The sequence below is a fragment of the Gymnoscopelus microlampas genome (assembly GCF_963454915.1).
Source record: "Gymnoscopelus microlampas genome assembly, chromosome: 10".
Lineage (NCBI taxonomy): Eukaryota > Metazoa > Chordata > Actinopteri > Myctophiformes > Myctophidae > Gymnoscopelus > Gymnoscopelus microlampas.
In genome coordinates, this window is record NC_139947.1 from 6043071 (window position 1) to 6069553 (window position 26483).

General features: G+C 40.4%; 2 protein-coding genes across 2 annotated transcripts; one reads left to right on the forward strand and one right to left on the reverse strand.

Annotated features, from left to right (window-relative positions):
- Window positions 1–1966: 1966 nt before the first annotated feature.
- On the forward strand, window positions 1967–14814 carry LOC311054060 (uncharacterized protein; the record flags this gene model as incomplete). The annotated part of the gene is made up of 8 exons (XM_084069940.1): window positions 1967–2351; window positions 3198–3284; window positions 3462–3536; window positions 3668–5728; window positions 7839–8118; window positions 11508–11606; window positions 12247–12369; window positions 14601–14814. The coding sequence occupies 8 exons, from the start codon at window positions 1967–1969 to the stop codon at window positions 14812–14814; spliced, it is 3324 nt and encodes a 1107-aa protein (XP_083926066.1).
- Window positions 14815–20169: 5355 nt separating this feature from the next.
- LOC311054062 (lymphocyte antigen 75-like) lies at window positions 20170–26173 on the reverse strand. Its single transcript, XM_084069942.1, has 7 exons — window positions 26126–26173; window positions 24650–24819; window positions 23176–23389; window positions 22720–22930; window positions 22135–22259; window positions 20964–21058; window positions 20170–20378 (listed from the first exon to the last, which is right to left on the reverse strand). The coding sequence occupies exons 1-7, from the start codon at window positions 26163–26165 to the stop codon at window positions 20247–20249; spliced, it is 987 nt and encodes a 328-aa protein (XP_083926068.1). The 5' UTR covers window positions 26166–26173; the 3' UTR covers window positions 20170–20246.
- Window positions 26174–26483: the final 310 nt, after the last annotated feature.

The following is a 26483-nucleotide window of genomic DNA, read 5'->3' on the forward strand; positions in this document are numbered from 1 at the left end:
TGTTAAAGATGTTTTTATGATTTCTGTTCTGTGGCAAGAACATTGCACTAATTTAAGGCCCTTAGGTTTTTGCTCTAACCGCCTTGATCAAAGAAGCACAGGCCGTCACTTAATGGTTATTAAGTACATTGTTACAGTAAGGGGAGGTTTGAGTGACTTAAGTGAATATTAAGACAGGTTAAACTGCACCTCAGTTGAGTATCACATGTTACTGTATAGCCCAAAGTTTGTGTGCGGCTTTCTGGATCATGGATGCGGCGAATGACACTGCAGGGTCATTGGTCACTCCATTATGCCTGGAGTAGCTCACAAGCTTTGGGAAGATAAGGGAGCAGTTTTATTAACACATTGACTGCCAAGCCCGTAGTCCTACGGGCCGTTAAATCCAACCGTTAAGTGCCAAGCCCGTAGTCCTACGGGCCAAGGTCTTTTTAATGGTTTACATTAGATTAACCCCTCAGGCACTTTGTTGGTTAATCTCTTACATGAAAATTACGTAGAACTAAAAAAAAAAAAAATCTGAACATGTGATCACACAAAACATCATCTAAAGCAGTGATCAGGCTCCCAAACCTAAAGTTTAATCCCAGCGATCTCTCTCTCTCTCTCTCTGCGCTGCAGTAATCAACAAAGCCGCATGGCAGGTTCGTTGTGGAAGCGTGTGCACATCACATTCCACGCTGGTAATGTGCACGCGCATCCATGCACTCTGACTGCCTGTAATCACTGGATATCAGCAGCTGGCTCTATGGGGGAAGGGAGGGTGTGCACGTCAATGCTCGCACTCGTAATGTAATAAAATAAAAACATCTGAACATGTGATCACACAAAACATCATCTAAAGCAGTGATCAGGCTCCCAAACCTAAAGTTGAATCCCAGCGATCTCTCTCTCTCTCTGCCTCAGCTGGCTGCAGTAATCAACAAAGCAGCATGGCCAGGTTCGTTGGGGAAGCGTGTGCACATCACATTCCACGCTGGTAATGTGCACGCGCATCCATGCACCCTGACTGCCTGTGAAGGGAGGGTGTGCACGTCAAGCTCGCACTCGTAACGTGCACCCGCAGCAGCCTTTCCCACACACAGGGACAGATCATAACACAAACACACAGCATGTTACCCCTTTGATAAACTGACTGATCGTGCCGCCAATATTGTTGTTTTGTAAATAAAAAATAAAAACTCTTCTGGATCCAGGTCATTGTGACCTCAGATCAAAGCCACTGTGGAAAAATAACAGGTGTCCTGAGATCGGAAACCTACAAAAAGGGCACGCGCGGAGCCCTCTTTCTGTGCATTTTCAAAAAGTTTAGTAAGAGCCGATCGTCATTGAGAGAGAGAGAGAGAGATATAGATAGATAGATTGATAGTTTGATAGTAGTAGTAGTAGTAGTAGTAGTAGCAGTAGCAGTAGCAGTAGCAGTAGTAGTAGTAGTAGCAGTAGCAGTAGTAGTAGTAGTAGCAGTAGCAGTAGTAGTAGCATAGCAGTATAGTAGTAGTATTAGTAGTAGCAGTATCAGTAGCAGTATAGTAGTAGTATTAGTAGCAGTAGTTGAGAGTTGTGATCGAGTGAACGAGAGATACGAGTGTGAGATACGTAAGTTAGATTGAACGAGAGATACGAGTGTGAGATACGGTGAGTGAACGAGTGAATTGTACGTGAGTTTGTGTGGGAGAGTTATATTGAGTGAAAGAGTGAATTGTTTGTACGTGAGTTTGTGTGTGTGAGTTGATATTTTGAGTGTAGTAAGTGTGAGTGATATATATATAAATCCTACTGAGTTTTATATATATATATATATATATATTATAGATAGAGAGGGCGTGGAGGTAAGATATAGAGTGCAGTAATAGGAGTATTTATAGGAGAGGTGATCGGCGTTATAGGGAGAGAATAGGAGAAAATAGGTGGTAATAGAGAGGAGATAAAGTTTATATTAGATATAGTGTACTGTGAGAGAGTAGCTATGGTAGGGAAAAAGCGCAAGAACACCCCCGGACCTGGTCAGCAGTCCATGGAGAGGTTCTTGGTTGGGGCTGGTGCAGCAGCCTCCCAAGCTCCGGTGGTTTATCCTCCTCCTGTGGACCTCCAACCAGGGCCGAGTGTCGGCACCCAGGACCGCGAGGACCTGCCCCCCGGCCGTAGGAGCGATCCGAGCAGCATGGTCCTTCGTCCCCGTCCTCCTGCGAGCCCTGACCGGGCCGGGGCCGGTGGCAGTGTTACGGGGAGCGAGTTGGGGTCAGGGGTGGAGGGATCCAACACCGACGCCGACAGTGACAGTAGTGGTGCCTCTGAGGGCTCGGCTTGGGAACCGGCGGCTCTCAGTCGGGGCAACAGTCCTTTTTCCAGTGGTAAGCATACTTTTTTTATATCGTTTTATGTGTTACAAGTTGATTTGATCGAGTTGTATTCGTTACTAGTTCATCTGACCGTGCGTTTAGCTGATTCAATGCAGAAAAGTAAACTATCGTCGTTGCCAGGTTTGCTATACCATGGTTCACATGACGCTAGTATCTGTTTCAGGGCTAGGTCTGCTAAGCCACACTGGACTTGTTTTTCTGTAAATCTGCTTGGAAATGATGGTAATTGTGGTTGTGATTTTGTAGATGGACTATTTTCACCTTGTTTTAGATATGTTTGAAGTGCCCATGTGGCCTATACTCGGCTATTCGCTTCTTGTGGGCTCGTTTTCATAGACCTGGTTGCTTATTACTTTCCCACGATCTGGCAACATAGACGACAGGCTGTGGCCCGATTTTCGTTACTGTATGTGGCTGCGGTTCTCAACCTGTGGTTCGTTGGCCACAACGGAGCGAGCCTCGCACAACGCCAACTGAATAAAATTAACAGATCTACACGCTTTTTGAGCTTGTAGATCTGTTCATTTTATTCAGTTTTCTTGTAGGGGGAAAATGCCAGCTGCATGCCCCCTCCCTCTGTCTGCACATTATGGCTGTCATAATATAAAAGACATCAAAGCATCCGTTCAGGTCAGGCCACATAATAACAACAACAAAAATCCTGTAGGTCAAAGGGGTTTTGTTTTTGTTATGTTGTTTTTCTGACCTGAACTGAAGCCTTTGATGTCGATCAGGCATGTCTATTTGATCTCATATGTGCCTTTTGTCAGTCGCTCTGTCTGGATAATGTTTGCTAAATGCATAATATTCACCAAAGTATTTGAAATTGTATTGTAGATGCTGAGGAGGAGGTACTGGTGGGTGCTCTGGAACTGGTGTCTGCCATGGATGCAGATGATGATGATGATGATGACGGTAGTAGGGGTGAGTGAATTGTCAATTATAGCACATGAATGAAAAAATGCTAAAACCAGGGTAATGGTAAATGTATTCTCTCATATTTATTTATTCAGTGTATATATGCATGTGGTCTGTGGATGATAAATGCTTTGCTAAAGATGGACATAATATCTAAAAAAAAGTATATGTTATGTTACACAGGGTCGCATGCTAGTGGTGAGGAGGAGGTGGAGGAGGGAGCAGTTGGTGGAGCGGTTGGTGGAGCTGGTCGTGGAGGTAAGAATTATTATCGTGTGTGTGTGTGTGTGTGTGTGTGTGTGTGTGTGTGTGTGTGTGTGTGTGTGTGTGTGTGTGTGTGTCAAAGAAAAAAGTATTTTATGGTAATGATCTATTTCTATAATTCACAGGTGGTGCCAAGGGCAAGAAGGACAAGGGTCCTCCTCCTGTGTGGCATTCCACAGGATGGTGTCCTCGGGACATCCCCTTCACAGCTGGGACTCCGGGTCCTCAAAACGCCGCTGCTGCTCTGCAGTCTGATGAGCCCGTGGACTTCTTTGAGCTGCTGCTGTCGGATGAGTTGTTGGAGGAAATCCGCACTCAAACCAACCTCTATGCCGAACAGAAGCCGGACAGTGACAAGAAGTATGGCAGAGCAAAGAAGTGGAAAGCGGTGGATCTAGACGAGCTCAAGCGCTTCCTGGGGCTCTTTCTTCTGACAGGAATCAGCCAAAAGCCTGAGATCGCCATGTACTGGTCCACTGATGAGTACGTCGAGGCCGCCGTCTTCCGGAAAGTGATGCCGAGGAACAGGTTCCAGGCCATTTTGAGCAACCTCCACTTCGTGGACAACAGCATCCCCCGCCCTGTACCAGAAAAGCCCGAAGACGTAGACAAACTCTGGAGAGTCCGCCCAATACTGCAGTCCTTGCTGGCCAATTTCCAGGAGATGTACCTGCCGAGCGTGGACATCAGTCTTGATGAGGGAATGCTGTTGTGGCGGGGACGCCTGGAGTTCAAGGTCTATGCCCCACAGAAGCCGGTCAAGTACGGCATCAGGTCGTACATTTTGTGTGATTCAGCAACAGGCTACCTCCACAACATGCTGCCATACTGTAAAAAGAAGCAGACACTACCTGTCATCATAACAACACTCTTAGGCAGTTTAGCTGGATGTGGATATAGGCTCTATATGGACAACCTGTACAATTCAGTGGATACGGCCATTATGCTCCTGAACAAGAAGACATACGTCTGCGGGACCCTGCGTAAGAAGCGAGGACAGCCACCAGCCATCGCAGATGTTACCCCTTCAAAGCTGCCACTGGGGTCCACCATCTCTCGCCACTCCAGGGACGTGATGGTACTGGCATGGCGAGCCAAGAAAACAAAAATCGTCACGATGATCTCCACCTTGCACCCTCATGACATGCTGCCCGTGTCCAGGAAGGAGAAAAAACACAGCAAGAAGGTGGTCGAAGAGAAGCCTGTGTGTGTTATTGAGTATAACAAACACATGAACGGGGTCGACAAGCTAGACCAGAACCTCAGCTATTACATGTGTACCAGGAAAACGAGGAAGTGGACAAAAAAGTTCTTCTTTTATATGCTCCAGATTACCCAGTTCAACGCCTATGTGATCTACAAGGCCAGGCACCCAGCCCAACCCAAAATTCAGAACTTCTACTCGTTCATCTTGGCAGTAGTGAAGTCCTGGACCACCCGCGGGAACATTGGGGGAGTGGCCCGTCCTCAGCAGGGTAGGAATGAGGCCCCGCCTGCTGAGGAGGGGTCCGAGGAAGAGGATGAAGACGGAGAGGAGGGGTCCGAGGAAGAGCAGGAAGACGGCGCCGCCCGTCCTCAGCAGGGTAGGAATGAGGCCCCGCCTGCTGAGGAGGGGTCCGAGGAAGAGGATGAAGACGGAGAGGAGGGGTCCGAGGAAGAGCAGGAAGACGGCGCCGCCCGTCCTCAGGAGGGTAGGAGTGAGGCCCCGCCTCCTGGGGATCGCCCCGGAGCTGCCCGTCGTCAGGAGGGTAGGAGTGAGGCCCCGCCTCCTGGGGATCGCCCCAGAGCTGCCCGTCGTCAGGAGGGTAGGAGTGAGGCCCCGCCTCCTGGGGATCGCCCCAGAGCTGCCCGTCGTCAGGAGGGTAGGAGTGAGGCCCCGCCTCCTGGGGATCGCCCCAGAGCTGCCCGTCGTCAGGAGGGTAGGAGTGAGGCCCCGCCTCCTGGGGATGCCCCACGTGTTAGACACCCATTGCCACCAAACGTTGACCCCGAGTCCAGGCTGAATGACAGACTAGATCACGAACTGATCAATTTCCCCAAAGCAAGTTCTGCTAAGAAGTACCCACAAAGGTGTTGTAGGGTTTGTTCCCGATCGAAGCTACCGTCAAAGAAGAAGGACGGGAAAAACATCCGGAGTGAGACAAGCTTTGAGTGCAAGTCCTGTCGTGTGCCCTTGCACCACCAATGTACACATCGGTACCACACTGTAAAAGACTACTAGAGTGGCCTCGAGAGCCGGGTGAAGGGTAGACGCACGTTGATCCGCTCAGGGTGCTGCCAAAAAAAGAACTTTATTTTTGTTTATTTATTTGCGCTGATTGCACTCAATTTATTGATTTGAATGATTAGTATTTATTATTATTTGATGTAGTTACATTTACTTTGAAAGCACTTTGTGAAGCAGCTGCTACTATGTTGTTCAACCTACCAACCTCAACCTGCCTATTCATACTGCTTCATGCCAGGCAGATATTTTACTTTTATTTATTTATTTTGCTCTAATAGCACCAATTTGTTGTTGTACTCCCTAGAGAAAAAAAAAAGGCAAGCTTGTAGATCTGCAATGAATGTAGTATTGACATTTTGAATTGTGTGGGCAAAAAGTTTGGAAAATGACGCTCTCGATGAATATATTGATGTTGCACATCACCTTTGAATTGTTATTATTTATTATTTGAAAAAAAAAATGAAAAAAAAAAAAATATTGTGAAAAATGTTGTTTGAATTGAGCACTTTGGAGCGAAACAGAGCAATAGATGTACAATCAAAAGCATTTTTTTTTTTTTTTTTTTATAAACAAGTATTCTTTACATGACTGATGTCAATGAAGGCCCTAAATAAATTTGAAACACTTTTGAAATCAAGTTATGCCTCTAAATGTGTGTCATTTACTAAAACGCTCATATCTCAGCTTCTGAAGAAAAAGGCCTCTTTTTGGTGAATACCAAGCTGTATTCAAACTCCTCTAGCTAAAGAACAGAGCATGGTATCAACTCACTTTCTTTTCCAGATGAAAGAAGAGATTCTAAGCTTTTTTTTGAGATATTCTATGTTTTCATAGTCCTAGTACAAAATGTTCTGTGGGCCCTCAAAAATGAGTCAGAATGGTCAAAAACCTTGGCAGTGGGAGAGCCATTCTAGAAAACCCCTTGGCAGTCAATGTGTTAAAACTATATTCAATCAATTTTTGTTTTTGATTATCATAGGTCTAAAATAGAGTAAATGACAGGCCAAGATAGTTCTATTTTTGTAAGTGACATGTGTGTCTTAACTAGCTGCTAAATAAGTGAATATAATAAAGCCATGACGTTTGTAGTGTTGATTTACACCACCATAATAGTATCTAAAAGAAGCAATGGCAATTTTTCCAAAAATGGCAGATCTACAAGCCGCAGATCAGTTGTTGATTTTCAGAAATACTTAATGATGAAGAAGTTAAAAATTGCACAAGTGTGATGTTATCATTATAGTAATTGTCTGATAAAGATGTAACCTTAAGTATTATTTGAAGTAAATAATAATCACTCCCCTAGTTTCGTCTCAGGTCATCACTTATGCTGCATCCTCTACACGTGAGGAATGTGTTAAAGCACTTAGAGTGGGGGTACCTAAATTTACGAGCCCCACTGGCTAAGTAGTGCATTCCATATAGATACGGTGCACATGGGCCCGTCACTTTGCCTGGAGAGTATTTCTACTCAAGTTGTGGCTGGTATATTTACTTAAGTAACTAAGTAACTGGGACAAGTGAAAGCATGAGAAGGAAAGGGAAACAATGCCCCTATGCAAGTGTTAACTATCAAGGAAGCGAAACATTTGTTCCCATGAGACTTATCTTTGTTGTTATGACTGCCTCCAGTGTCTCAGGCCCCATTTCTCACTTAGTTTTTACGTGATAAGCACCACACCAGTTCCATAGAACAGAAGACCTGAGGTTTTTGTAGATGAATAGTCAATTGATACTGACCATATTAATGATATACCCGGTTGAGGGCTACGGCCGCCACTCGCAAGTTGAAAATAATTGATATGAGGGTGATGAGGTTAGGGGGTTAGGCTCCCCAATCCTTGTCACCAACAGGCGGCAGCGGGGTCGCAAGGCTCCCAGAGCACGTTAAAGACCATATATAGTGCTGGGGAGTGACTGAAAGGCCCCCGTGTTCTGTCAAGGATGAATTAACATCCTAGCTGTGTAAACAACCGTCTAGTCTGCGGGGGTGTCGCACATGGCAACATTTTGAAAGTCACAGCGTTGAAGTGTCACCTGTGGGTTTTGTAAATGTTGTGATGTGTCAGGCACTGCGTGGTACGTGGACGACAGTCCACACCTAGCAGAGGGTGCAGTCTTGCGGGACAACCTCTGTGAAAAGGCAAGGCTGGTGAAAACGGTTAATATTCTGGTTCCCGTAGCCAAGCGGGGCCAGGACAAGACCGTCGGTTTCCTGCCTGGGGCGGCAACCACGCCAACGGGTAAGGGGTCGCTATCGACTGGGTCACCGGCCGGTCGGGTCACAGGTGACATTAAGACCATGCGATGCCTTTGGAAGGTATGCTTGGCCGTCGTGCTCGGCTCAATGTACAGTCAGGCCATCACAAGCTCAAAGCGACCGCCGCTTGTGCAACAGTTACTAAGCGAGTGATGCTCCTGTGATCGGTGGGCTTTGAAAAGAAGACGCCGGGAAGCAGGAGACTTGAATTCTCTATCCAGGGTGACCTGGGTGTAGACCTCAAGTGGAAAGGGGTCTAGCCTAGGATTGCGTCCCGGTGCAGGAGGCACAGGAGTGGGGAGGTCCGAAGGACTCAAGCGAGTGATCTTTTGTCCTATACATAGGTTTTTGACATTATCCGCAATCGTATCTATCATTATAGACCATAATCAATTGACATTCTATTATTTCTCATTATGTGATCATTAATGAAAAACCTTGTCTTATCCCCTAAATCTTAAGCGTGCAAGCATTGTATAAGTGAATAGTTATTATTGAATTGAAAGTGTTTGAAGTAGGTTTAAGCCTTATATTTGAAGTAAGATAATTTGTTAATCATTATAGTGGCTCCGTGATGGCGCTGTTCTTAATTAATTGAAGTATAATTAGACATGACCATGTATGGTCATGGCTAAACAGGAGGGAAGGTACACCAAGGTACACCTATTAAGCAGCATTTCCACACCAACAAATTAACACTTACAATTTTCAAAAATAAAAATTATACTAAACAGTTTTGCATGACAATTGTTGAGTTTTGCATGACAATTGTTGTTTAGTGAGAAGTTGAATGACACTGTAAAATTGAGGTTGAAGAAATTACAGGGCCCAAATCCTTTTGAAATTGTTAATGGTAAAGAGTTTAGACTCCCAATCAAGGAAGAGAACGTAATTCAGGAAGTACAAGATGTAGATGGAGGGAAAAGCTGGCTGATTGGTCTCTTGTCAAAGTGCCAATAATCTGTCAGAATTCCTCTCTCTCCGCAGGTACAATCAGGATTGGAGCCTGGTGACCTCGTCCTGCTAAAAGCCATCAAGGAATAATCCGAGGTGCGATGGTCCCTACAAGGTCCTGGTTGCCACGCCAACTGCCATAAAGATCAAGGAACGTGCTACGTGAATCCACAAACGTCACACAACCTGGTGCGGACACTGTCGAACATTAAGCGATGAGGTAGCACCAGCGGAAAGATGGGGCCTAGCATTTAGAGCTGGGTCAGATCTAAGGTTGGAAGAAGATTTCTTACCCCCACTCACAAATCCTTGTTGCACTTAGAAAGAACATTGAAGCACCAGTGGACTTCGGTTGTGGTTTTTATTTTTATATTTTCCATGTATATTTTTTCTATGACTGTATCATGTATTTCTATTATTAAATTGACTCGCAGGACAAGGAGGAATGCTGACAAAAAGGTTTCTCATCGACTACACCTTAATGCCTGGTACACCATGCTCACGGAATCGCCAAAGCTAATGATAATGATGATTGTTATGTCTGTACACACATGCCCCCGTCTGCTACACACCCTACTTTCCATGCTGTTCCACTGACTGTTCGTGAATATCAATGTCTCGAGTTGCTTCTCACCAGTGTGCCTTGGCTAAATGATACTGTAATCAATATGCGTGATAGAAGCTATCTGCCGTGTGAAACCTACAGTGAGTTCGAATACAAATGACAAGTACACTTATACGTCCGTATGTCCATCTGAATCCAAATGTGGTGTTTCCCACATGTTATGCTCCAGTTCTGTCTATATGGGTCAGATCAATGAACACCACTGTAAAGTATGCTGGCTGTGAAGAATACAATCTCAATGGTAAAACGTTCCCATGGGTAGAAATGGACAAGAAAGGCAATATTACAGCTAACCGATGTGAATGTGTGAGTGATGCGTCTATGATCGCTAAGAATGGAACATACCCGTTAGATAATGTATTCTGGCTGTGCGGAATGAAGGCACACTTAAAGCTACCTGCAGATTGGGCAGGGGTGTGCTCGTTAGTTTGAATCTTAGACCCCACGTACATTATCTCTGCGAAGCCATATCCTAATGCTGCCCAGAACCGTGAGATAAGCCAGCTACGTTTAATGACCCTTCAAAATAGATGGACCCTCGTTGACCGCTAATGGGAGGGTGGATTCAAGCTCTGTGTGAACTCGGTAGGCTACTATGCTTCTTTGTGCTATGCTGCTGTTCTGCGTTCTATGTGTCTGTGCTGTTCCCTGCCTCAAAACCGTAGTGCAACGTATGGTTGCTGGTGCGTTTATTCAAACATATGCTGCGGTTGCTTTGAGTGATAGGGATTTCAAGGATGACGATATAATATCACTTCGAGCCCTGCATGACAAAGATGACGCAGAATAAATGATTTAGAGCCAAGGCCACTGTGCGAGGAGGCAAGAAGTTTTTTGTTGATTTGATTAATAAAGATCCTGAAAAGGTGAAAGCAAGAAGAATGTGAAGATTAAAAATGAATAAAAGGAGGGAATGTAGGAACCGATTTTTAAGTTTAGTATGCTGACATAAAGTAATTGGGTTAATGTGTATTAATTTTGTTAATGTGTGTGTAGGTACTGTAGGACTTGGAGTGAGGAATAGCGAGGTGGTAAACTTGCAATACTGTGTGGTTTGTTATGGCTACATGGGCTCTGTGAGTTACGGTGTTTTCATTCCGCGGGTCTGCTATCTCCTCTCTGTTCTCCACTCTCCAAGTCCCCTGTTGGTACTTAACCTGACAGGGAGAGCATACTCTGATATGGATTACTTTTTGTACTTATTACTTTGGGTACTTTCTAAGTACCGCCCTGTCTATGTGATACTTTGAGTACTTTGTGGGCCGACCCTAATGTCTTGTGTTGTAATAAAGCTTGTGTGAGTCGGTGGGCAGGCCAGTTGTGATTAGACTTCGGTCAGCACACCTCCTTGTCCCGGGCAAGTCAAACTGAGATCTCAAAGTGTCCGCGTGTGTTTATTCAAATGTGTAATCTGAGCCTAAGGTGTTTGTAAAATGATATAGCAATCTATCACCTACGCCACCCGTAAATTGAGCGCGCCCGCCGTGGCTACTGTGGTGGCGAGATGTGGTGTGTCGGTGTTGTGTTTACTCGACAGCAGAGCTGTGGGTATAGCGTCAGTGGCGGGGCGGAAGTCACTCCTCGATTATATAAGTAGATATATTTGTCAAAAATCCACCAAGTCCACTTTGTGCAAAGCAGGCTTGTCAATAAAGGTGTTCCTGAATCTAGGATGTAGTAGAATATACATGTATATGGTTATATAAATATGGTTGGAAAGGAGCCAGCTAAGGGGGACCAACTCCAGAAATGCTGTTGAGGATGGATGGATGAATGATGAATGGATAAATATGGTTTACTTCAAAACAAACCACCACATACACTGTATCACATGGACAGAAAGAATCGCTTTGACTCAAATAAGCCACACCGATGTCATTCTCTTGTTCCTTTTTAAAGGACAAAGTACCAAGGAATCTGCACACCCATCAAGCGTACAGAGGAGCACTTTGATCCTGGAGCCAAATTCCACATTGCTTCAAACACGCCATACATCAGGTATACATCAGCGGGTTAGCAAGCAACACCTTTTGTACAAGCAGATATGAAAATACCTAATAAATATTCATCTGGTCGCCTTGAAGTCAAACTATTGTAACAGTTCCTTGTGTTCAATCTTGGGCTGTGAATGTTTATCAACATCTTAAGACTATTTGAAGATACTACAGCAATTCAATTGTCAGTGAAGTGCAAAATGTACTCAAAAGCAAATAGCTCTTTGTTCTGATGCTAATCATTGCTATAGAATGTTTGTTCAGTAACAGGGGTTCTCCATGTCTATCCAGCTCTTAAGTAAACAGAAAATACATTTTCAGGTCAGGATGCCAATTTCGTCCTGTCAAGAGAGAGTTGGAATTGTCAAACTATAAAACTGAAATTGATAAATAGTTTCTCTCTCCTGAATGGATGGAATTGTTGACCCACCTGAAAATATATTCTGTGTTTACTGAAGAGCTAAAAAAGACAGGAAGATCCCTGCACAAACACTATACACAGCAATGATTAATATCAGAATATACAAGGAACGGATTCTCAATAACCGACGGCAGTAATTTTTTTTGTCTCTTTTGTATTGAATGTTGTGTAAATACAACTAAACTGAAGTAAATATAAAGGCGATGAAACATCTCCCCTGCAGGTATTTTGTCAGCCACATCCTGCAGTTCCAGTTCCATGAGAAACTGTGCCAGGCAGCCAATCACGTGGGCCCCCTGCACACATGTGACATCTACCGTTCCCGGGAGGCAGGAGCCATCTTAGAGTAAGTCCTCCTATATAGTGTTTATTATATAGACACACACGGGCTGGCACGGGCGCCTACAAATCCTCCGTTAGAACGATGAACTGCAGCTCTCAATGCAATCTCTCTGAGAGGCATTGTAAAATACCGTAATTTCACTGGTTAACTACTGAGGCTGTAGTGATTTTTTTTGTGTTCTAATAAACTGTCCCATTTGTTTAATTTATCCTTTTTAATGTCCCATATCTGTCATCTCGATATACTGCCCACAATATACTATAATATACTCCATCAGTGTGCCAAAAGTACTAGCATCTGAAATCTAAAGTTTAAGTGGTCGCATGGTATATATGTCACGGACGCATCCCTTGAGGTTTTCAATACCGAGATACAGTACGTTTGTGTCTCTCATGGATCATTTTTATAGGCTATTTATTTTGGACAATTATCCAAACAGCATCTTGCAATACTATTTGTATATTAATACTATCCTGGAGAATTCACTAAGTAGTTGAAAATATCGGGATATGTCACTCAGAAAATAAATATAAACCTATGAGATGTTCAAAATATAGACATGAACAAAGTCAGTTGGGATTTGGATGAGCATTCATAGTCGGCGCTCGGTGCTCGTAAAGACAGTGATGTCACTGAAATGCGACAACTTGTCTGTCTGCCGTCTACCCTCTGCTGTGTTAATATTATGGGTAATCCATTAAAGTGACAAATTAAATGTGAAACACATCAACTATTAAGAAAACAAGAAGATATGTTGACAAAGACACTCCATACATTTGGAAACATATTTTTATTTAAATCAATATCGTCTCCAGTTAATGTAGGAATATTTTAAAAGTAGGCTAACTCTCATATCCTCTCATAGGGAATGCATTGTCAGCTGCAGTTCATAGTTCTCACGGACTTCGAGTAGCGGTGCTGTCTCAAAAGTGGGCATGAAATTTGTAGTTCCCGTCTGTCTCTATAGAGTTATGTATCTTATATAGAGTTTATTATATAAAGTTTTATATATAGAGTTTATTTTATATAGAGTTTATCTTAGAGATTATTATATAGAGTTATATATATATCGTCTCTCTGTCTGTGGAAACCTGTCCAAAACTGTTGCTTTTCAGGATTCAAATTTAAAAAATAGCAAAAGTAGCAGATCTGCAAGCTCAAGCTTGTAGATCTGTTACTTTTGATACTTACAGTATGTGTGACGCTGTAGTATGATCAAATTAGCCTGGTTCCAGGCGAATCTGCCATTGAAAAAAAGAATTGCCCCTCGGCAGATTAGATCTGGCCCCTCTCAGTTGAGAGGGGCCAATCAGGGCCCAGTATGCAAATATGGGTCGGTTTATCACCAGAGGCATTTGTTTTATCCGGCCCTTGGAAATGCACCTTCAATGCAGAGATTCCAGACTAATATCTACACAGTGATATACTGATATTAGTCTGGCCATGCCAGGCTATGATCAAGTAGGGCGTTGATTTACAATTAAAATAGTTAAATTATGGAGGCAGCCCGACAGCCATGATGTATAGTTTATCTTATATAGAGTTAATTCATTTCACAAACATCATGGAACAGCCATTCCCAACCTGTTGGTCAGGGATATCAAAACCAGAACATGGGTGACTTACTGTAATAACTCTTAACCACGTGAACGCTAGCATCCTTATGCTGGGGCTAACTTTCGGCAAAATAGCAGATCTACAAGCTCTTTAGGTGAAGATATTTAGTGTAGAGCGCAAACAGGAGGGGGCCATGAACCTTATATATACTATACACACATATGTATTCTGAAACCCGCCTACCAGTGACATCATCGGTAGGCAGGTTTGGTCATTTACATTTTTTGTATTTATTTGTATTAATGCGAGAACGATGGCTTCTATTTCAGCATGCTAACTTTCCAGGAAAAGAAAGCTTGCAGTTTCTATTAGCTTCAATTCCCCATTGATGATGTCACTAGTAGGCAGGTTTCTGAGCTGATACCATATTATAATGAGCATTAGTGAGGACCATTTATATGAAGATATGTTGGTCCTTTAAGCCCTATTTTATACTTTGTCGCACAATGGTGTCGTGCAAACATAGTGAAAATAGCAGATCTACAAGCTCATATCTGCTATTGTCACAATTTGATTTAACCGTTTCGCCTATAATGACATGACCAAAATAGGGCTCGATTGTTAATCGATTATTGTTGCAGCCCTACAAAGAAGTGAGATCATTTCAATAATTCCAGGACGGTGCTGAAGTCTGGCTCCTCCAAACCCTGGACTGAGGTTCTCCAGAGCGCTCTGGGTTCCAACAAGATGGACGCCGGGGCTCTGATGAGATACTTTGATCCCATGATCGAATGGCTCCAACAGCAGAACGTGAATGAAACCTTAGGGTGGCCCGACCTCACCTGGGTGCCCCCCGTCCCTGAGGGCTACAAACAGGGTGCTGGGTGGTAAGAAGGGATTTGACGGGTAATAATGACAGACGTGTGTCTCTAAAAACATGCAATGTAATGATGGACACAGAGTTAGAATTAACATACAGCCAATATTCTACTTGAGCAACGAGAGATGTGCAATCATAAACAGATCATAAATACAAATTCAATTACGTCCACACACACACACACACACACACACACACACACACACACACACACACACACACACACACACACACACACACGCACCAGTGTTGATTTTGACAGCAAATTTTGATTCAGTTTTAGTCATAGTCTTTTGAATAAAATTCTATTTATTTTTAATCATATTTTAGTTTTTGTCTAGTTTTATTCGACTAAATATCATAAGATTATAGTCGACTAAATTTACAGTTGTTTTAGTCAACAAAAATATATGTTGGCGGTGCCTTGATGGCGTCGTAATGCCTGATTTTACACTTGGTTGCATGCTGAAAATAGCCGATCTACAAGCTCACAACGCGTTGAGCTGCGACGCGTTGTGAGCTTGTAGATCTGCTATTTTCAGAGCGCAACAGCCGAGCGCAACCAAACATAAAATGACTTGTCTTTTAGTTCTACTGGATCTCTTCTCCGCTAGTCCCCATTTAGTCTAGTTTTTATTTGTTGACAAAATTGTCAATATATTTAGTCTTAGTTTTAGTCATCGTAGCTTAGTTTTTATTCAGTTTTTATTTTGTTTTCGTCAGTGAAAAAAGGTAGTCGACAAACATAGTTTTAGTCGACGAAATCAACACACACACACACACACACACACACACACACACACACCCACGTGGAAAGTACTAGTAGATTTACTCAAGTACTGTACTTAAGTACAATTTTGAGGTATTTTTACTTACCTGGAGTATTTCCAATTTTCAGTACTTTTACTTCTACTCCACTACATCAGGCAAATATTGTACTTTTACTCCATAATTATTTGAACACTTATAGTTACTAGTTACTTTGTAGATTTTGATTATTATTACAAAACATACATTAACCACTCAATGGTTATATATATATATATATATATATATATATATATATATATATATATATACACACGTACCCTACTGTATATACATTTCGGCCATGATGCAACGCGTTGTGAGCTTGTAAATCGGCTATTTTCAAAAGATTTTTATACACTTGAAAACTTGAAATGGGACATTCTGCATAATGAGTACTTTTTACTTTTGGTACTTTAAGTATATTTTGATGCCAATACTTTTGTACTTTTACTCAAGTAGCCTACATTTTGAATTCCGGACTTTTACTTGTAACGGAGTATTTCTATATTGCAGTATTGATACTTTTACTTAAGTAAAACATTTTAGTACTTTTTCCACCACTGCGCGCGCACACACACACACACACACACACACACACACACACACACACACACACACACACACACACACACACACACACACACACACACACACACTCACACACACACAATTTATATACACACGCTGTATATAATTTATGTCACAGTGAATGTAAATAATATAAAAAATATGCATCTTTTGCCCATTTCAAACCAATGTTTAATGAAGTCATTACACTGATCAAGACCTTCATTCCCATACATGGTAATATATGAAACACTGTCTTCGAATACAAATAGAACTGTTGAGAAACACAGTTTTAAAACGTCTCTCTTCATTCATGTTTGTAATAAGTGTGTAAAGTTCATACATTATCACAGTCAAACAAAGATCTGAATAAATGTTCGTTCAAATACATTTTCAGAATGTTCTCTATTCAAACTCTGCAGTATTATAGAATGAGTCTCTCCAATCATATCCACTTATTCATAGAGCTCATTTAAAACAACAGGGTTGAACCTAAATACTAAAATAAGACTAAAAACAGAGTAAAACAATAAAAAGTGTAAAAACATAAGAAAAGGATAAAACAAAAAATGTAAAAGGTCCTAAATGACAGCAAAACCACACAATATAAAGACATAACTCTGTCTGGGTTAAAATGACACTCCTATAGTGATTATAACTAACCAGTGGTGTAAAGTAACCAAGTACATTTACCTAAACTTTAGTTACTAGTTACTTTGCAGATTTAGATTATTATCACAAAACATACATTAACCACTTCAACCCTACACAATGTGTCGCGATAAGACACATTGTGAGCTTGTAGATCTGCTATTTTCAAAAGATTTGTATACTGTACATTTTGTATATTTAAAAACTTTTGAAATAGGACGTTCTGCATAATGAGTACTTTTACTTTTGTACTTTAAGTATATTTTTATACCAATACTTTCTTACTTTTACTCAAGTACATTTACTTAAGTAAAACATTTGAGTACTTTTTCCACCACTGAATAAGACTAAAAACAGAGTAAGGGCGCGCTCCCACCGCACTTTTATTTTACCTCTGGGGCAGAATCTGCCAATGCTTTGTCAATACAAATGCGTGGATTCCTGGGCTTGCGGATTTTTCCCAAGAATCCACGCATTTGCATTGACAAAGCATTGGCAGATTCTGCCCCAGAGGTAAAATAAAAGTGCGGTGGGAGCGCGCCCTAAAACAACACAAAGTGTAAAAACAGTAGAAAAGGATAAAACACAAAATAGTGAATGTGAAAAGTGATAAATCACAGCAAAACCACACAATATAGAGACATAACTCTCAGTCTGGGTTAAAATGACACTAATAGTGATTATAACTAACCAGTGGTGTAAAGTAACCAAGTACATTTACCTAAACTTTAGTTACTAGTTACTTTGCAGATTTAGATTATTATCACAAAACATACATTAACCACTTCAACCCTACACAATGTGTCGCGATGCGACGCATTGTGAGCTTGTAGATCTGCTATTTTCAAAAGATTTGTATACATTTTATATATTTAAAAACTTTTGAAATAGGACGTTCTGCATAATGAGTACTTTTACTTTTGTACTTTAAGTATATTTTTATACCAATACTTTCATACTTTTACTCAAGTACATTTACTTAAGTAAACCATTTGAGTACTTTTTCCACCACCTGAATAAAGGTCCTTACATACCGGCGAATATAGCGAATATACGCAAAATTCGGACTCGTTCCGAATAATTAAAAGACGCTTTTTCGCTTCGCTTTTTCGCTTTTTCGCTCCATGTACGGAGCCATTGACTTTATAAGGTTGTTTTTTTTAAAACCGCATTATTCGCACAAAAAAATCGCCCCGGTGTGTAAGGACCTTTAGACTAAAAACAGAGTAAAACAACACAAAGTGTAAAACAGAAGAAAAGGATAAAACACAAAATAGTGAATGTGAAAAGTCATAAATGACAGCAAAACCACACAATATAGAGACATAACTCTGTCTGGGTTAAAAGGACGCTCTCATATAGTCATTATGGCAATGGCAAACAGAAAGGTCTTTTTAGTTTAAAATTGCTAACAGTTTTCTTTGAGTTTGTTCCAGATATGTGGGGAATATCTGTATGCATAGGCCTATGTAGTGAAAAAACTCAATGGATTTTGTGTCCTCAATATTCTGAATGAGGAAAACAAGTCCTAAGGAATTGTATGAAGGGAGTGACCAGCTGGTTCTGAAGGCCTCTGATACACATGGAGTGATCAGCTGGTTCTGAAGGCCTCTGATACACATGGAGTGATCAGCTGGTTCTGAAGGCCTCTGATACACATGGAGTGATCAGCTGGTTCTGAAGGTCTCTGATACACATGTAGTGATCAGCTAGTTCTAGAGGCCTCTGATACACATGGAGTGATCAGCTGGTTCTTTGTACCTGACAGCCAGGAGTTCGATGGGGAGGACGTTACGCGTGCAGAGGAACACGTTATTAACACATGCTCATGCATTGTGAGCGTGTAGATGAGCTATTTAGACCAGCGACTCACAACCTGTGGGATATTGCAAGTATACCCCAAGTAATTGGCAAAACAATAGGATTATATTGATAATGTAACATTATTTAAAAAATAATTTGATTGATTACTTTATTAGTCAAAAATGTATTACAAAACTAAAATTTGATGACCAGTGGAGTCTCTGGTAGGAGACTTAATGGAAATGGAAATGATTGGCTTAGGAATATGACAAAAAAAAATCTCCATGAATTCAAGGCTTCAAGGTGAGTAATAGATAGGAAAAAAAATCATTTTGGGGGTGAACTACCTCTTTAATGCTAAAAGGATAACACAAAAAAGTTGTGGGGACTTGTTTCCATTGTGGTTCTATATGTATTGGTTGGTTGTGTCGGTTCCATTGATCCAAGCTGGAACACAATCCACTGATTGATCATTAAAACAAACATGCTCTGAACATGCATGTGGCCCACCCATAGGACCACTTGTGTTAAGTGGTCAGGTGGGTGGGCCGGGCGCTCAAGTGACTCAGTAGTAAAGTAACTGACCACCACAGCGGAGGTTGTGGGTTCGAATCCACCTTGGTGCATCCGGCATTGAACACGATTGGTCCGTGTTGGTGGGGAGGGAAGCCGGGCGGGGGGTGATATTTGTCACTGTACGTACTCCTACAGCAGGGAGTGTTGGGCAGGAGGAGTAAGTACGAAGGCTCTATGTCCTCCCGGTGGGGGCTCCTCACTGGCAGGTGAGTCAGTAGGACACAACAGCAGTGACAACACAGAAATGTGTGAGGTGAAGAATTAATTGGTGAAACGATTACATTGGGGAGAAAAAGGTGTAAAAAGAAAACCAGATGGGTGGGCTGCAAACGCTTTCGAAATGTTTAAGTGAAATTTGAAAAAGGGTGAAGTGATCCTTTAAAAGGATCCCTGGCTAATAAGCCTTATATGCCTTAATATACATTATAATTGCCCTCTATAACTAAAATAATAAAAAATTAGAAAATGTGCTCCTCGGAGCACAGGTCTCCGCCAGGCGAGGTGGTAAAACTGTTCCTGATGAATTCTGTCTTACCTATTTATATTACATATTGTGATGTCACGTGAAGCTTGACCAATGTTAGGTGTTCACAGACGGACGGACACACGGACGGATAAAGTGAAAACATACTCTCCACCATGCCTTCGGCCTGGCGGAGACAAAAAAAACACCTTAAATATTGTATTTATTGTAGAAATAGTTCACTTTTACTCAACGGGGAAAACACCCGTCACAAGTTGATGATGTCATCTGTCCATGTGTGGTCCAGACCTATGGTAGGCCTATGGAATTCATGTGCTGACTTAAAACCAACTTAATACTTTACTAAGTTAATATAAGCATCAAAACAATATTTAAAATATTAGCACATGCATTCCATACATTCCACAGGGCTGGAACACACATTCTAAAATAAATAAAATATTTATCAGTTTTATTTTTTGTTATAGAGGGCAATTATAGTGTATTAAAGCATATAAGACTGATTAGCCAGGGATCATTCTAAGTGGTTTAAAGCTCACTCTTTGTTGTGGTTTAAAGCTCACTCTTCCTCTCCCATTTCTTCTTCTTGTCTTCCTTGTGGAAGATCCTTCCATCAGCCTGCTGCACCCACTTCACTTTGATGTCTGCTGGCGCCCCCTGGTGGTCCATCATGTTCTGCTTCAACTGAGACACACAGAGCAGAATGATTCATCGTCATCATCATCATCTCTTGGTGAGTTATACATGGTCAGGGGTGGATTACCACACAGGCCCAGGGGCCCAAGAGCTCAGGAGGCCCTTAGCCCAGAGACTTTGCATGAATTGTCACTGGTAAACTTTGTATTTATTGTCAAATAAGTGCTTAGCTAATGAAATGAAGTGGGAAAAAAAACATTACTGCATCAAAAGTAACAAACTATACAATAAAAACTGGTCAAACATTGGCCAAATTGTCAAATAATATAAGAAAGAGGCAAAACAATATGAATGACAATAGTTGATCTACAAGATCACAATGGCATTGTGAGCTTGTAGATCAGCTATTTTCACAATATTGTATCTGTGGAACCGAGTCAAACTAAATATAATGCCTTCAACTCCTACAATTCCAAGTGCTTGACAGGGTGGGAGGTCTCCGGTTCAAATATGATTATTTTGGGGGGTCCAACAGGTTGAGAACCACTGCATTAGCCAAAGGACCAATTATATGAACATAAGGCTGAAAATGGGTGAAATGCTCTTTTATTTAATAATACAGTTTGATCATACCTGCTCCAAAATGGCCTCTTGTACTGCAGGGTTGTTCATATCCAGGGCGGAGTTTACGTTCAGCTTCACTCTCAACACTTGTTTCTTCACTGGAACTTTAGAAAGAAACATCAGATGTCCGTTTCCAGTGGTGGAAGCTGAGTACATTTACTTAAGTACTTTACTTGGGCAAAATGTGGAGGTATTTGAACTTTACTTGAGTATTTCCAATTTCCAATACTTTTACTTCTACTCCACTACATCTCGGAGACAAATATTGTACTTTTACTCGACTACAATGATTTGAAAACTTTAGTGACTAGTTACTTTTCAGATATAAATGATTATATTATAAAACATACATTAACCACTTTAGCCCTATATTTTCAAATATTTTAGTAGTTTTACTTTTGGTAGTTTAAGTATATTTTGATGTCAATACTTTTGTACTTTTACTCAAGTAATTTTTATTTATTTGTTTTACTTTTACTTGTAACAGAGTATTTCTATATTGCAGTATTGATACTTTTACTTAAGTAAATAATTTGAGTACTTTTTCCACCACTGTTCGTTTCATTGATGGAATTCAGATGCTAATCAATATTCTTCACAGTATAATGAAGTGAAATGAATTTAAAATATTTTTTTAATAATGTTCTTCCTTATTTCTCTTCGTCAAAACGGAATGATTAAAACAAATCAAATCCAAAGTAACATTCATATCTTGACCTTTGCCCTCACTTAAGTACAATTTTGAGGTAATTTTACTTTACTGGAGTATTTCCAATTTTCAGTACTTTTACTTCTACTCCACTACATCTCAGAGGCAAATATTGTGCTTTTACTCCACTACAAATATTAACTTTAGTTACTTTGTAGATTTTGATTATTATTACAAAACATACATTAACCACCTCAGCCCTATATGCATTTTGGCCATTTGAAAATAGCAGATCTACAAGCTCACAATGCATTGCAATGTGACGCATTGTGAGCTTGTAGGACTGCTATTTTCAAAAGATTTTCATACTTTTGAAAACATTCTGCACAATGAGTACTTTTACTTTTGGCACTAAGTATTACGTTTAAAGTGATACTTTTGTACTTTTACTCAAGTAAATTTTTAATTCCGTACTTTTTACTCAAGTAAAAAAATGTAGAACTTTTCCCATCACTATCAGTTATCACTTACCGCTGTAGCAGATGAAGGAAGCTTTTAGGCCACAATTCTTATCGCCCCATTTGGACCCTCTGGCAAACACCATGGCAGCACATGTCTCCCTCAGATCACCATCTGGTTCCCCCGTCATCCAGTACCTGAGCAGTGGTGGAAAAAGTACTATTTTTTTTACCAAAGTAAAAGCATCAATACTGCGATGTAGAAATACTCTGTTAAAAGTAAAAGTCTGGAAATCTAAATGTACTTGAGCAAAAGTATAAAGTATTACCATCAAATTGTACTTAAAGTAGGCCTACCAAAAGTAAAAGTACTCAGTGTGCGACTGTGCGCTTGTAGATTTTCAAATGGCTGAAATGTATATCGAGCTGAAGTGGTAAATGTATGTTTTGTATTAATAATCACAACAAAGTAACTAGTAACTAAAGTTTTCAAATAATTGTAGTGGAGGAAAAGTACAATATTTGCCTCTGAGATGTAGTGGAGTAGACGTAAAAGTACAGAAAAATGGAAATACTCCAGTAAAGTAAAAAATACCTCAACATTTTACTTAAGTACAGTACTTGAGTAAATGTACTTAGTTACTTTACACCGATGTACCTGAATGAGGAGTTGCTGCCATCGGACCACTTCCAGGAGTCTCGGTACAGACCGATCCAGTATTCCACTCCAGAGTCCATGATCTTCTGGATCTCCTGGATGTCAGCCTGGTTCCTCACACTGGCCAGGTCTGTGTGTTTCTCCCTGCACTCCCTCTGAGCCTCGGACCATGTCAGTTTCTTTGGAACTTTGATGTATTTCCTTATTGGATCTGAAAATAAATAGGCCTGAAGTGGTTAATATATGTTTTGTAATAATAATACAAATCTACAAAGTAACTAGTAAAGTTTTCAAATAATGTTAGTGGAGTAAAAAGTACAATATTTGCCTCTGAGGTGTAGTGGAGTAGAAGTAAAAGTACTGACAATTGGAAATACTCAAGTAAAGTCAATCTTTTTTACTTAAGTAAAGTACTTGAGTAAATGTAATTAGTTACTTTCCACCACTGTATCTCACCTGTGTTGTCGAAGCAGATGACATGCTGTTTCTTTGCACAACTGCGATCGAAAAACCGTCCATCACTCTGACGCATTTTGACACAAGCTCCACCACCGTTTGGTTCACCAGGAGCCCAGTTCCTGAACGTGTGTTCCTCTGCATCTTGGTAGAAGCGTTCATCTTCCAGAGACCATCTCCAGCTGTTGACATCGTTGTACAGGCCTATCCACGCCTTAAAACAAATGACACCAAGGATCATTAACCCTGCTGTGTCCCTATTCTCAGCAGTGGTGGAACAAGTATTCACATTTTTTACTTAAGTCAAAGTATCAATACTGCAATGTAAAAATACTCTGTTACAAGTAAAAGTCTGGAATTCTGTATTTGAGTGTACTTGAGTAAAAGTACAAAAGTATTGGTATCAAAATGTAATTTAAGTACCAAAAGTGGAAAGTACTCATTATGCAGAATGTCCCATTTCACAAGTTTTAAAATTAATACAAATCTTTACTTACTGAAAATAGCAGATCTACAAGCTCACCATGCGTCGCATGGTGAGCTTGTAGATCTGCTATTTTCAAAAGGCAGAATTGTATATAGGGCTGTGGTTACTGTATGTTTTGTAATGATAATCAAAATCTACAAAGTAGTAACTAATGTTTTCAAGTAAAAGTACAATATTTGGATCAGAGATGTAGTGGAGTAGAAGTAAAAGTTTTGACAATTGGAAACACTCTAGTTAAGTAAACTAAAAATACCGCAAAATTGTACTTAAGTACAGTACTTTAGTAAATGTAGGCTACTTAGTTACTTTCCACCACTGATTCTCAGGCAAAGCACAAATGTATTTAAAAATAATATAAAAACAAGTACATGAAGAGGAAAGCATAAAGAAACAAATCAAATGTCCATGTTTAATTATTATTAGAAAACACACATTAACCACTTCAGCCCTACATGTCCTCCATTTGAAAATAGCAGATCTACTCACAATGCGACGCGACACATTGTGAGCTTGTAGATCTGCTATTTTCAAAAGATTTTTATACATTTGAAAACTAGTGAAATGGGAAATTCTGCATAGTGTGTAATTTCTACTTTTGGTACTTTAAGTACATTTTGTTAAGTACATACTTGAATTCCGGACATTTACTTAAAACATTTCTACATTAAATTATTGATTATTTTACTTAAGTAAAAAAAAGTCCACGGTTCAGTGTCTTTCAGAAAAAGAAAAGAGTACTTTTTCCACCTCTGCATGATTCAAAACCAGGTGTAAGGGCGCGCTCCCACCGCACTTTTATTTTACCTCTGGGGCAGAATCTGCCAATGCTTTGTCAATGCAAATGCGTGGATTCATGGTCTTGCGGATTTTTTCCAAGAATCCACGCATTTGCATTGACAAAGCATTGGCAGATTCTGCCCCAGAGGTAAAATAAAAGTGCGGTGGGGCCTTGCCCTAAGGAATGTGTAGATGAGTAGAGATACTTACTCTATAAAGGGAGTCCACCATCCGGGTCAGTGTGTTGACGTCCTCCAGGTTGTGTACAGTAGCCAGGTCTGTGAACTTGTCCCTGCAGTACTGCTGAGCATCTGTCCAGGTCATTTTGTCATATACAAAATGGTACTGATGAGTGACACATAAGGACAGGGTCCACAGCCCTGTAGGATAGAACACAAAACAATACAATATACATGTTATTGTCTGTTATACCACCGCAACTATCCATCAGTGTCGATTTCGTCGACTAAACCTATGACGAAAAATGTTCGTCGACTACCTTTTTACACTGACGAAAACAAAATAAAAACTAAGCTATGATGACTAAAACTAAGACTAAATATAGTGACAATTTTGTCAACAAATAAAAACTAGACAAAAATGTTAATGAGGGACGGGTGGAGAAGAGATCCAGTAGAACTAAAAGACAAGTCATTTTATGTTTGGTTGCACTCGGGTGTTGCTCTCTGAAAATATCAGATCTACAAGCTGCGATGCGTTGTGAGCTTGTAGATCGGCTATTTTCAGCATACAACAAAGTGTAAAATCAGCCATTACGACTCCATCAACGCACCGCCAAAATACATTTTAGTCGACTAAATCAACTGTAGATTTAGTTGACTAAAATCTTATGATATTTAGTAGACTAAAACTAGACAAAAACTAAAACTTTTCAGATGACTAAAAAATGACAAACTAAATGGAATTGTATTCAAAAGACTATGACTATAAAACTAAAATATGACTAAAACTAAATGGAATTTTCTTAAAGGCTATGACTAAAACTAAAATATGACTAAAACTAAATGGAATTTTCTTAAAGACTATGACTAAAACTAAATCAAAATTCACGTCAAAATCAACACTGCTATCCATTGTTTTCTTAGCGATTATTTTATCGATTACTTTTTTAATTCATATAACATTTGCAGGAAATACACTATTATAGAGCCCTGTGGGACTCCGGTCAACCATATATAGGGTTTAAGTGGTTAAGGCAGTGGTGGAAAAGGAACTCAAATGTTTTACTTAAGTAAAAGTATCAATATTTTACTTGAGTAAAAGTTCAAAAGTATTGGCATCAAAATGTACTTAAAATACCTAAAGTAGTACTCATTATGCAGAATGCCCCATTTCAAGTTTTTAAATGTACACAAATATATAAATCTATTTTCAAAATCCCGAAATGTGTATAGGGCTGAAGTGGATAATATTTTGTAATAACAATCAAAATCTACAAAAGTAACTAAAGTTTTCAAATAATTGCAGTGGAGTAAAGGTATAATATTTGCCCCTGAGATGTAATGGAGTAGAAGTAAAAGTACAGAAAATTGGGAATACTCCAGTAAAGTACAAATACCTCAAAATTGTACTTGAGTTCAGTACTTGAGTACATGTACTTGGTTACTTTCCACCACTGGTTAACAGAACAGTCATATAGGAGACTATAGCTATAGCAGCACTTACCTGTTATGGTCACAACACACAACAGAGCCTGTGTCTTCATTCTCCTCTCTGCCGCCTCCTCTCTTCATGTGACTGTAGACAGGGCTTAACGTTAAGCTTTAATAGCTGAATTCAGACCATTGGAGTGTCCATGTTCCCGCCTATCTGTTTGATTCCCCACCTTTCATACAAAACATTCAAAGTGGCTCCTCAGGTCACGACTCACTGACTGCAAAGGGATTGACATTAATCGCTTAATCTCCAATGTTTCCTTTTCTGGGCACAACATCATACTATAGGCAAACATTCTGTGAATATAGCAGATCTGTAAGTGTTGTGATGCGTTATGTGATGCGTTATGAGCTTGTTTAGATCAGCT